General features: G+C 49.6%; 2 protein-coding genes across 5 annotated transcripts; one reads left to right on the forward strand and one right to left on the reverse strand.

Moving 5' to 3' along the window:
* Nucleotides 1–734: 734 nt before the first annotated feature.
* On the forward strand, nt 735–5,270 carry SQSTM1 (sequestosome 1). 3 transcript variants are annotated; one of them, XM_064458454.1, is made up of 8 exons: nt 735–1,005; nt 1,114–1,209; nt 2,023–2,252; nt 2,373–2,529; nt 3,004–3,093; nt 3,614–3,858; nt 4,115–4,322; nt 4,961–5,270. In XM_064458454.1, exons 1-8 carry the CDS (start codon nt 828–830, stop codon nt 5,116–5,118), a joined length of 1,362 nt encoding a protein of 453 aa, XP_064314524.1. In that variant the 5' UTR covers nt 735–827; the 3' UTR covers nt 5,119–5,270. The 3 variants fall into 3 exon arrangements, with proteins under 3 accessions (XP_064314524.1, XP_064314525.1, XP_064314526.1); XM_064458455.1 differs by having other exon boundaries at nt 3,007–3,093; XM_064458456.1 differs by lacking the exon at nt 3,004–3,093.
* A 447-nt stretch (nt 5,271–5,717) lies between these two features.
* On the reverse strand, nt 5,718–9,646 carry MRNIP (MRN complex interacting protein). Of its 2 annotated transcripts, none has more exons than XM_064458457.1 (7): nt 9,487–9,646; nt 9,318–9,377; nt 9,015–9,112; nt 7,736–7,805; nt 7,293–7,429; nt 6,950–7,037; nt 5,718–6,454 (listed from the first exon to the last, which is right to left on the reverse strand). In XM_064458457.1, exons 1-7 carry the CDS (start codon nt 9,544–9,546, stop codon nt 5,849–5,851), a joined length of 1,119 nt encoding a protein of 372 aa, XP_064314527.1. In that variant the 5' UTR covers nt 9,547–9,646; the 3' UTR covers nt 5,718–5,848. The 2 variants fall into 2 exon arrangements, with proteins under 2 accessions (XP_064314527.1, XP_064314528.1); XM_064458458.1 differs by having other exon boundaries at nt 6,935–7,037; nt 9,487–9,639.
* Nucleotides 9,647–9,788: the final 142 nt, after the last annotated feature.

The raw sequence follows: 9,788 nt of genomic DNA on the forward strand, positions 1-9,788 counted from the left end.
CTGTGCTAAGCGTGCAAACCCCTCCGATGGGTCCTGCCAGCCTGGCGGGAGCAGGGCAGGCCCGTGGCTCCTCCACCAGGCTGCCTGGGGTTGGCTTTGCTCACCCTGATGCAGAAGATGTAGGTGACAAGCGGGACCAGGATGGCTGGGTGCCGTGGTACCATGTGCCCAGGCTAATGCCGGGGGCCAGCTCGGCCCAGGCTGCCCCGCGGTGCACGGCACACCTGCAGTCGTGTTTCCCCGCCGGTGAGTCTTGGAGACCACGCGACCGCCCAGAAGATACCGACACTGCGCTTGATCCCCGCTGCTTTGGCACCGCGGGTGCTTTGGAAGGTAAGTGGGCCTGCGCCCCCAAACCACCTCGTTCCTTGGCATTGCCGTGACCGCAGCGGGGATGCAAACCCGGGCACGGGCACTGCTTGTGGGGCGCGAGTGGGGCATTTGCGAGTATCCACAGATTTTTCCCGGCTGCGGGAAACGTACTGATGAGCGTTCATCCCTTTGAGCTGGGGACATGGAAGCCAAAACGTGCCCTTGGCACTGGGAACCGGCGGGGCCCGGCCCTCAGCCCGGGCCGGGGCAGGCAGGGCCGGGGGCGGAGCTTGACTGACGGGGGCGGAGCTTGACTGACGGGGCGGAGCCTGGCACTGGTGCGTACGCGGAGCCTGCCGCCGGGGGGCGTGGCCCGCCGCCGGGGGCGTGGCGAGAGGCCCCGCCCTGCGGCGCTATAAGGCGGCGGCGCCGAGGCCGGCTGCCGCCCCGCCGCCCGCCCGCCCTCTGTCCGTCCTTCTCGGCCCCCCGACGGCAATTCCTGCTGCGCCACAGCCATGGCGGCGCTGACGGTGAAAGCCTACCTGCTGGGCAAGGAGGAGGCGGCCCGCGAGATCCGCCGCTTCTCCCTGCCGCCGCCCGCCCGTTACCAGGCCATCCACGACCGCGTCGCCGAGCTCTTCCAGGGGTTGCTGCGGGCCGGGCCGCCGCCCGCCTTCCGCATGCACTACAAGGGTGAGCGGGGCACCGGGCCGGGGCCGCCCCCCGAGAGCGGCTCCCCGCCCCGGGCCGCCTCCCGTAACGCCTGGCCGGGCCCCTAATCCTGCTCTTTCCCCTTCCTAGATGAAGACGGGGACCTAATCGCTTTTTCCACCGACGAGGAGCTGGAGCTGGCGATGCCTTACGTGCAGGACGGTGTCTTTCGTGTTTACATCAAAGGTAACGCCGCGCAGCTCCGAAGGGCGGTGGGTCTCCGGCTTTGCGCTATGCATTGGCTGGCAGGTCTCCGAGAACGGGGGAAGCCAGCCCTCGTCCTCAAGGGCCTGGTGTAACCCCTAGCCTTTGGGGGGGGGAGGTTAAATAAATGGCAGGGTAATAGGCCAGAACAGAAATCCTCCCTGCTGAGGTGGAGTAAAGGGATCACAAGTTTCTTCCCAGCCCTGTCATCTCTCAGCTGGCCCAATGCGAGCCACTGTTGTCATGCTGCCTCCCCCGGAAATGCTAGACTAACGCCTGCATCTTTAGTGTTAACAACAATGTGTTGCGAAGCCTTAATTCCAGCTTATTCTTTAGAACGCAGTTGCGCCCTACTCCTTTCTGTTCCCGCAGATACCTGCAAAGCTTTATCTGCGGTCCATCTAATGAGTCACACAGCCAGCGCTCATCTGTTACGCCTCCTGGCATTTCTTCTTAACTCCTCTCCAGAAATGTTTTGTTCTTGCAGTGCTTAGGAAGGTAGGATGAGAAGCCAAATGGCGTAGTGCAGTACTAATCTAAAATAAACACACCAAGAGACTAAGGATAAGGCATGCTCAGTTTGAGGAGCAGGTATCTTTGCGAAACCCCTCTGCGCTTGGTTTGAGCTCTCTTGCATGCCCTCAGCTTCTCTTTGGCAGCCAGCGTAAAAATAAACTGGCCTAGTAAGTCAATACTGCTGTGACAAGGGCTGTTTGAGTTTCCTTCGTCTCTGTCTGATTTCCAGCCTTTAAATAGTAACCACATTCTTGATGCAAAGTTTCCTTTCCTTAATAGAGAAAAAGGAGTGCAGGCGGGAGCATCGCTCGCAGTGTAGCCAGGAGCCTCCCCGTGACATGGTGCACCCCAATGTGATCTGTGATGGCTGTGAAGGACCGGTGGTGGGTGCCAGGTTCAAGTGCACTGTCTGTCCAGACTATGACTTATGCAGCACCTGTGAGGGTAAAGGCATCCACAAGGAGCACAACATGGTGATGTTTCAAAGTCCACTGCTAAATCCATTTGAGGTGAGTGAAATCTATGGAGGGGAACTAATGAATGGGATATTCCTCAAACTTAAGTCATAAGTTTCAGTTACTTAGAATGTGGCTGTGTGAACAGAGTCACATGAACATTACCCTTCACAGTGGCTTCCCCGAGGACGCTGGCTCCGTAAAATGCGGCATGGTGTTCCACCTTTCCCATGGATGCACTGCTGGGGATATCCTGGCCCTGCAGCTCCATGCCAAAACTCCGAACAAGGCCAAGCCAGTGCTGCAGCCTCCAGTCCACCCACTGCAGAAGGTAAGAGGAGATGCTTTCGGAGGAGGGTAGGTGGTGGAGCCAGAGTAGCTGAGGTTCTGCAGCACAGGGTGGAATCTGGGTGGAAAAATAAACATAGGAACTAATCTAATTTGCTTGAAATATAATTAGCACCCTTCAGCACAGAGTGGGATTATTTTAAGGAATGTGTGGGCCCACATTACAGATGAGGATGCAGAGGCTATCTCGAACCAAACCAAGCCGAGCTGTTAGGTCAAGCATGTCACTACTCTACTCCAGGTCTGCCTTTCAGCATGGCTAATGAGCCTTAACAATGCTAATGCCACTGGTTTTCTGTTCCACAGGTGGCTTAGTTAGTTTTTGCCTCTATACTGCTTTTGTTGTGCTGTGTATGTGAGTAACAGGAAACAAGCACCACGGTCTCATGGGGATACGCTCTGTAGGTGCTTTTACCCTCTGAGCTTCTATGTGTGCTAACAGAAATTGTTTTTCTAGAAGCTTCTACTAACAGCCAGCCTCAGGACCCCAACGTCACCTTCTTAAAGAATGTTGGGGAGAGCGTTGCAGCTTTCCTGAGCCCCCTGGGTAAGTGACTTAGTTTGCTATCCCAAAGGGCTTAAAGGTCCTTTTAACAGGAGCAGCAGTCAGCTATTGTGACCGATGCCAGAACTACCTCATGCTACTAAGCCTTGAAGGCTTAATTTATTCCTGGTACTAATGCCTAGGCTTAGATCAGCCACTCAGTACCTTTTCAGAGCCCTCCTTTGGAAGGAAATGAGGGAAGATTTCATTAACATGTTGCCACTGTAACACTAATTTGAAGTCAGTGATGACTCGGGGTTTTGCCTGGCTTATGTGGACATAGATAACTTCTGCCCCGACCCCTCTAAATGTACAGCTTGTCTGTCTAGAGGAAGACTATTTGGTGCTTAGCTGTTCTTTATTTAAAGAATGCTTTGCATTTTCATTCCTGTATTGTTACATGGCAAACTGCAGGATTACAGAAATCTTCCAGCACTTAGACTAGGATTGATCTATACTCTCTTAGGACTGTGCTTTGGAAAAATCTCTGTAAGACTTTTCTCCATCTCAAATGCATTTCTAGGTATTGAAGTTGATATTGACGTGGAACATGGAGGACAAAGAAGCAAAGTGACTCCTGCTTCTTCCAATCAGGAGAAGAACAGTGCTGAGTCAAGCAGTGGTATTCCTAACCAGAATGTTCAGACCAAACCAGACTGGAATAGCACAGATTCTGCTACAGAAGTAAATGCTGTTGCAGAGCAGATACAAGACATGGTGATAGATCCTGTGGCCACACAAATGGAAGATGGCAGCTTCCAGTCCCAGGTACAAGAACTATGACACCAATTTAATGTGCTTGCTGAGGCTTCACTAGAAAGGATAATCATTTAGCATGCATTGTGGCATTGAATATTAAGATGTCAACAGATTAAGTGCTAGACAGCACCTTTGCTTTGCAGGTTTATAGCGAAGGTGGTGGGACTTGTGGATGTAACTCTTCATAGTAAAGGCAGAGAGCAGGAGCATGCATCCTGCCTGGAAAGCACTGCAGCACCTGGACCTTTTTTCCTTTCTGTTTCAGGAACACAGCGAGTCCAGCAGTTCATCAGGGGGTGATGAGGACTGGACCCACTTACCTTCCAAAGAAGTGGATCCTTCCACAGGTGAACTGCAGTCTTTACAAATGCCAGAGACAGAGGGTCCCAGCTCCCTGGATGTATCTCAGGATCCTCCCCAACCAGGACCTACAGGACTGCGAGAAGCTGCACTCTACCCACATCTTCCACCAGGTATGAAAGTGTATGCAGGTTTCATATGTGAGTAATGTTCACTCAGGAATGGCCAACTTGCCTGATAAGCAGACTTGCTTTTAGAGGTAGAAACTGAGGTCATGTAAGCTATAGCTAAAGTGGACTGTAACTTTGCCTATAACAGGGTGCAAGAGCTGCCACGACCTGTTCACAGTCAGGTCGTTCTCCTCTTGAATGTGGGCAGCTAGGTCTTAAGACTTCTGACCTCAGACTAATATGCCATTCAAGCAGCATGAAAAAAGGTGGTATCCTAAATCATGTCCTTGCTGGGTACTCTTGAAGACAGCCCTTTAATGCAGGCTAGTACATGCTGTGACTTTAAGACAGCATTTTTCTGGTGGGAGGCTGTAACAGTATGCCAGGCCACTTAACTGAGATCAACAGTACTGCCCTACAGCAAGGCCAGCTGAGTCTGATTCAGCAGTTTTCTTAGCTGCTTATGTGTTGTATCTCAAACATCTGCCCTCTTGGGGAGACGAAGTGTCTTCTAGCATTTATCCAGCTATGCTAGATTTGCTAGGATTTGTGCCTGCCTACCTACTGTATGGGATTAAAGCCTTGGCTGGTTTGCCAGTTCTGTGAAATATTTAAACTTTGAACTATTGTTCTCTTCACAGAAGCAGACCCTCGCCTCATTGAATCTCTGTCCCAGATGCTCTCTATGGGCTTCTCTGATGAGGGTGGATGGCTCACTCGACTCCTGCAGACAAAGAACTGCGACATTGGGGCAGCACTAGATGCCATCCAGTATTCCAAGCAGCCACCTCACTTGTAGTAGTCGGTAACAAAAAGCACTTTCCTTCTAACTGAAAGCAAACAAGGCAGTACAACTTACACAGCAGTTCATCTTTTTTCCTGCTAAGGGTTTCTGTCTCATGTTCCTAAGTGCTTGTAGAATAGAGGAAAAATAAACACTATTTCCTGTGATGAGTCTGTGTGAGTGTTTAAGTATCACAGCTCTATTACTTATTTAAAAGAGTGGAAGGCCTTGGCTAAGACTGTGATTTCATCAAGCAGCTGCCTGTGCAGCAGCCCAGGACGGTAGGCCTGCCTTTTGGCACATACCTTGGTCTACGCCCTTAGGGCTGTACTTCTGAAGAGAAAGAAATGCTTTGCTGGCTGTTAAGCCTGCTCTGGAAGAAAGGGTTGCTAGGGGAGATCTAAACAAAGAGGTGTAGGACAGGGAAAAAGAGCTGTAGTTTGTAATGGGGAATTAAATTCTGTGATTAATTTTACTGGCCAGGAATCCTTGGAGCTTTCTACCCCCAAGCTGACCTACTTCCATTCTTTATTTCTAGCTGATAAGGTTGCTAGACAACACTCTAACCTGCAGCAGTCTCTTCCACCCTCATACCCTTCCACCAAACACAGCCATAGAGCAAATAAAGAACTTTAATAGTGCAGTTCTGTAAGGCTTAAAGCCCTCTTCACATCAAAATCTTGCCTCAGAACTCAATGTACCAAACACATTATAAACATGAACAAGAAAGCAATGCCAGAACTTTTCAGAGATCATCATCAAACTCCTCACCGGTGCAGAAGAGTTGTGAACAAGAAACACTGCTAGGCTTTGGCCCAGTGTTACAGTTAACAAGGGTGTTTGCCCTCCTTGTGCTATCTAAAGAGCATCTTTGTGCAGTGGTCTTGATGACATCAGATGCTGCCCATACCAACTGGCTTTGAGGTTCTTTGAACAACGCATCCTCCATAACTGAGCAACTGGTGCAGGGGAGGATAGTGCCAGGCAGTTTTGAGGCAAGCTGCTCAGTGCTAGCAACACACTTTTTAAATTCAAAACCTGTACCTTGAGGTAGAGTTCTTCCAACCCGTTCTGGGCATCTACTGGCCATGGCAGCGTCTGCTGCAGTGGTGCTGTGTAGCCCCAACCTCCCACTGCCCTCCTGTGGCGACAAGATCACCCTGGCAGCATTTTCACTGTAGCTGTCAGAACATGAGAGAAATTTTTCCCACTTCGAGGGCTTGGTACAAGCAGTTGGGGTTTGTGTATTCTCCTCAGGCACTAAGGACTCACAGACAGCAGGAACCATGCTGTTTCCAGAAACAGCATCTCCATCACCATGATCAGGCACTGCTGCTAAACGTTTCTTGCGCTGTATGAAGAGAGAGAGCTTGGTTAGAAATCCAGCACACACAGCCAAGCTGCAGAGAATCATGTGAAGAAAGAGCACGCAGGTCCTTTGAATACACCCAAATTCTCACCAGCCCTCTGAGGCAGAAGCACTGGGTGGGCCTGTGAGCTCTGGGCTGTAAATACTCAGGCCAACCTCACTGGCCCTGCAGGTAGCCTTAATAACTGCACACTACACAGGTGCCACTGCTCAGTGAGGCAAAGCAGCATAGTTTGCAACTATGCTGATAGAGGAATCCAGCTCAACTGCTCAGCTTACACAACTTGGCGTTGTTTTTGCCTGAGAGAAACTCCTGACACAATTTTTTTTCTCTGCCTCCCCAGTTATTCAAACAGAAGAAGAGGAAGAATCATAAAACTTCAAAATTATGATGATGAAAATAAGGTCAGGAGAACACTGTTTTGTTTTACTGGTAAGAAGCATCTTCTACAACTAAAATACCTCAAAGGTTTTAACCTTTTTGGCTTGGTAGGCAAGCTGGAAATCTCCATTTTCTTCTGCATACTCCTGAACATCACTGGGGAGGAAGCTCTTCTGGTGTTTCCTGGCCAAGAAAACCATTCACAAAGAGGACAGATTAGCTCTGCTGTGAATTTTTTTTTCACAAATCACCAGAAATGTTCATAAAATGCATGGCTTTAGCAAAAAAAGAAGTTTTACCCCCAAATACCAAATCCCTGCACTGCGACCTGTACTCTGTTCAGCTATCAGAGGTGAGCTACCTCCCACACCTCCAAACCAAATGTCACCAACTGGGGGCAGGAATTAAAAAAGAAAGAAAAAAAAATTCTTTCTGTACCTTTGCTCTTCCACAGTGTTCTTCCTCCAGGAACAGAACTGTTGCCTTTCTGTACCCACCTCCTCCTCACCATCTTCCTCATTTTCACTGTCCTTGTCCAGATATTTACTCCAGCGACTGACTTCCGCCCTTCTCTCCTACAACATCGGAGAATTACTGAAAACAGCAAAACAGAAGGTTCTCATTTTTGGCATTGTTATGTATGTGCTGAATGCCTCAAATCACAATTCATTTTAGGACACGTTCCTGGATTGTGTCCCAGGTTCAGTATCCTGGTGGAGCAGAGAGTTTCTGTACACATCTCATCCTCTTTGCTGGAGCCTCTCTGTTAGCTGAAACACTATTTCAGCTGTCCGAACCCATATCAAGGGATCACTGATTTCACTTTAATTTACTTAGGTCATCCTGGGTTGGTATTTACCTCAGCTTTGTAGCTCTCTTACCTGCTGGACCGAACTGTCTTCACATTGGGCTGCTGTATTTTTGTTGTCATTTACAGATTCTTCTATGTACCTAAAATAGATGTTTAAGTTAGAGTTTGTAGAACACACTTTTGTCTGTTGATTAATAATTTTCAAATCACCTAGTCATAGCACAAGGGATTAGGCAAAAAGCATGGACAGGAACACCAGAGAGGCGGCGTGTCAGAAAAAAAGGACTCTATAGAAAAGCAGATGTCAGATGAAGGATTTACAAGATATATTGCCCAAATACTTGGAAAAAATCTAGCTATAGGGTGGCCCTCATTCTTTCTATGCAAAAAGAGTAGCAGGTTTGATCTAAAGCTGCTGATTATGAAATGATAATTTCTAACTGATCATAACTAGGGCCGTAACAGCATGTCTTTTGGGACAAGGCCTTACACCCACTAATTATATCCCGAGCAACCAAGGAAAAGGGGAAGTTATTTCACAATATTTTTGATTTCACAATGTTTAAGAACACAAATAGCAACCCTTTTTGATAAAGTGAATAAGCAATGAATTTTCTTCCCAAAGGTTAGCCTTGAAGCACTGCCTATACACAACTAAGTTATCTAACTAGCTTTGATTGATTTCCGAAAATAACCTTGACTAAAACAGGAAGCTGGAACAGCTCAAGACCAGTTCAAGATTAAGTGATTTGTAAACAGATTCAGGAATGAAGTAAACAGGAAAGTGCTGCTCAGATTTTCCAGCCCATCAGGAATTACACCGAAATGTTCGCACTAAATAAGTCTTTTTATCAATAGCAGCAGCAATTTCTCAACAGATTCACAGTGTGAAACCCCTGAATGCCAACAGTTTGGTAGCAACACCTTAGAGTGGAGGATATTTTCTCTCTGAGGATGTATCTCTGCACTGCTTGTCAGCCTGTAAGATGGACACCTCCACAGTCAGCTCATCAGCAAGTAAGAAAGACCAATTTAAAAAAAACCCCATCAACCAAAACAAGCCCCTATTGCATGTATTTTAATGCGTGAAAGCCTGACCAACACACACACACCATTGATCAACTAAACTTATCTGAAAAAAATCCTTGTCAAAAGAAACATGCCAGGACACTAAACCCAGCAAACAGCTTGTATCTATGACATGACAACAAAATTGGCACACGTCAGCTTCACAACAGGACAGAAAACCCTCCTGTGAGCTCAAATTAGGTAACAGGCACCCAATGTGAAGATGTACATCAGCTGTAGAACATCAAAAGAAAGCAGCAGATAAAGATTAAACACTCTACCGAGATGTCCAACCGATTGCTTCCTCTGCCTCACCCTGCAGCAAGTTTAATTTCTGGACATGGCGCCTACAGTCCAGGCCAGAACCCTGGCCGTAAACCTGCAATAAAAATAATAAAAACAAGGGTTTGGGAGCAGCCAGAAGGAAACAGCATGAAGTGAGGTTCCACCTCGGGTACAACTGAAGTGCGAACTGAAGTTGGCACAAAGGGCTGAGCCTGCGATGTCCTGGGCAGGGCTAACCGCCACGCTGGGCTTCCCCTGCCACCCCACGGGGCTCCCCCCGACCCGCCCCGGCGCCTCACCTTCTGCACCGCCTGCCGCTGGCCGCAGACGCTGCAGCTCCACTTCCCGCTCCGCTTGGCCTAGGAGGGGACAGAGAGGGTCAGTCGCGGCCGGTAGCCCGCGCCCCGGCCCCGGCCCCGGCCCCGGCCCCGGCCCCGGCCCCGGCCCCGGCCCCGGCCCCGGCCCCACCTGCTGCACCTGGAAGCGGCGGCAGCAGCAGCACCGCAGCGCCCAGAAGCGCGGCGCCATCCCGCCGCCCGCGCGCCCTCGCCATAGCAACGCGCGCCTTCCGGCCACGTGACACCCCCGCTGAGAAGCGCTCCTCCCCCCTCTCCGACGGCGACCGCGACCGGCAGGTACCGATCGGCGCAGGGGTGGGAAGGCGGGAAAACAAGGCGGGGGGGGGAGGTAAAAAGGGGAGGGAAGGGGGAGGAAAGGAAAAAAAAACCCCAAAGGAAAAAAAAATACATAGAAAAGAAAAAAAACCTAAG

Source organism: Phalacrocorax carbo, chromosome 8 (assembly GCF_963921805.1).
Source record: "Phalacrocorax carbo chromosome 8, bPhaCar2.1, whole genome shotgun sequence".
Taxonomy (NCBI): Eukaryota; Metazoa; Chordata; class Aves; order Suliformes; family Phalacrocoracidae; genus Phalacrocorax; species Phalacrocorax carbo.

Coding starts and splice junctions, on each gene's coding strand:
- SQSTM1 (XM_064458454.1), top strand. CDS start 828: ATGGCGGCGCTGACGGTGAAAGCCTACCTGCTGGGCAAGGAGGAGGCG. Junction 3,094..3,613: donor AGCTTTCCTGAGCCCCCTGG/GTAAGTGACTTA, acceptor ATGCATTTCTAG/GTATTGAAGTTGATATTGAC. Junction 4,323..4,960: donor CTACCCACATCTTCCACCAG/GTATGAAAGTGT, acceptor TTCTCTTCACAG/AAGCAGACCCTCGCCTCATT.
- MRNIP (XM_064458458.1), bottom strand. CDS start 9,546: ATGGCGCCGCGCTTCTGGGCGCTGCGGTGCTGCTGCTGCCGCCGCTTC. Junction 9,378..9,486: donor GCCGCTTCCAGGTGCAGCAG/GTGGGGCCGGGG, acceptor GTCCCCTCCTAG/GCCAAGCGGAGCGGGAAGTG. Junction 9,113..9,317: donor AGCGGCAGGCGGTGCAGAAG/GTGAGGCGCCGG, acceptor TTTTTATTGCAG/GTTTACGGCCAGGGTTCTGG.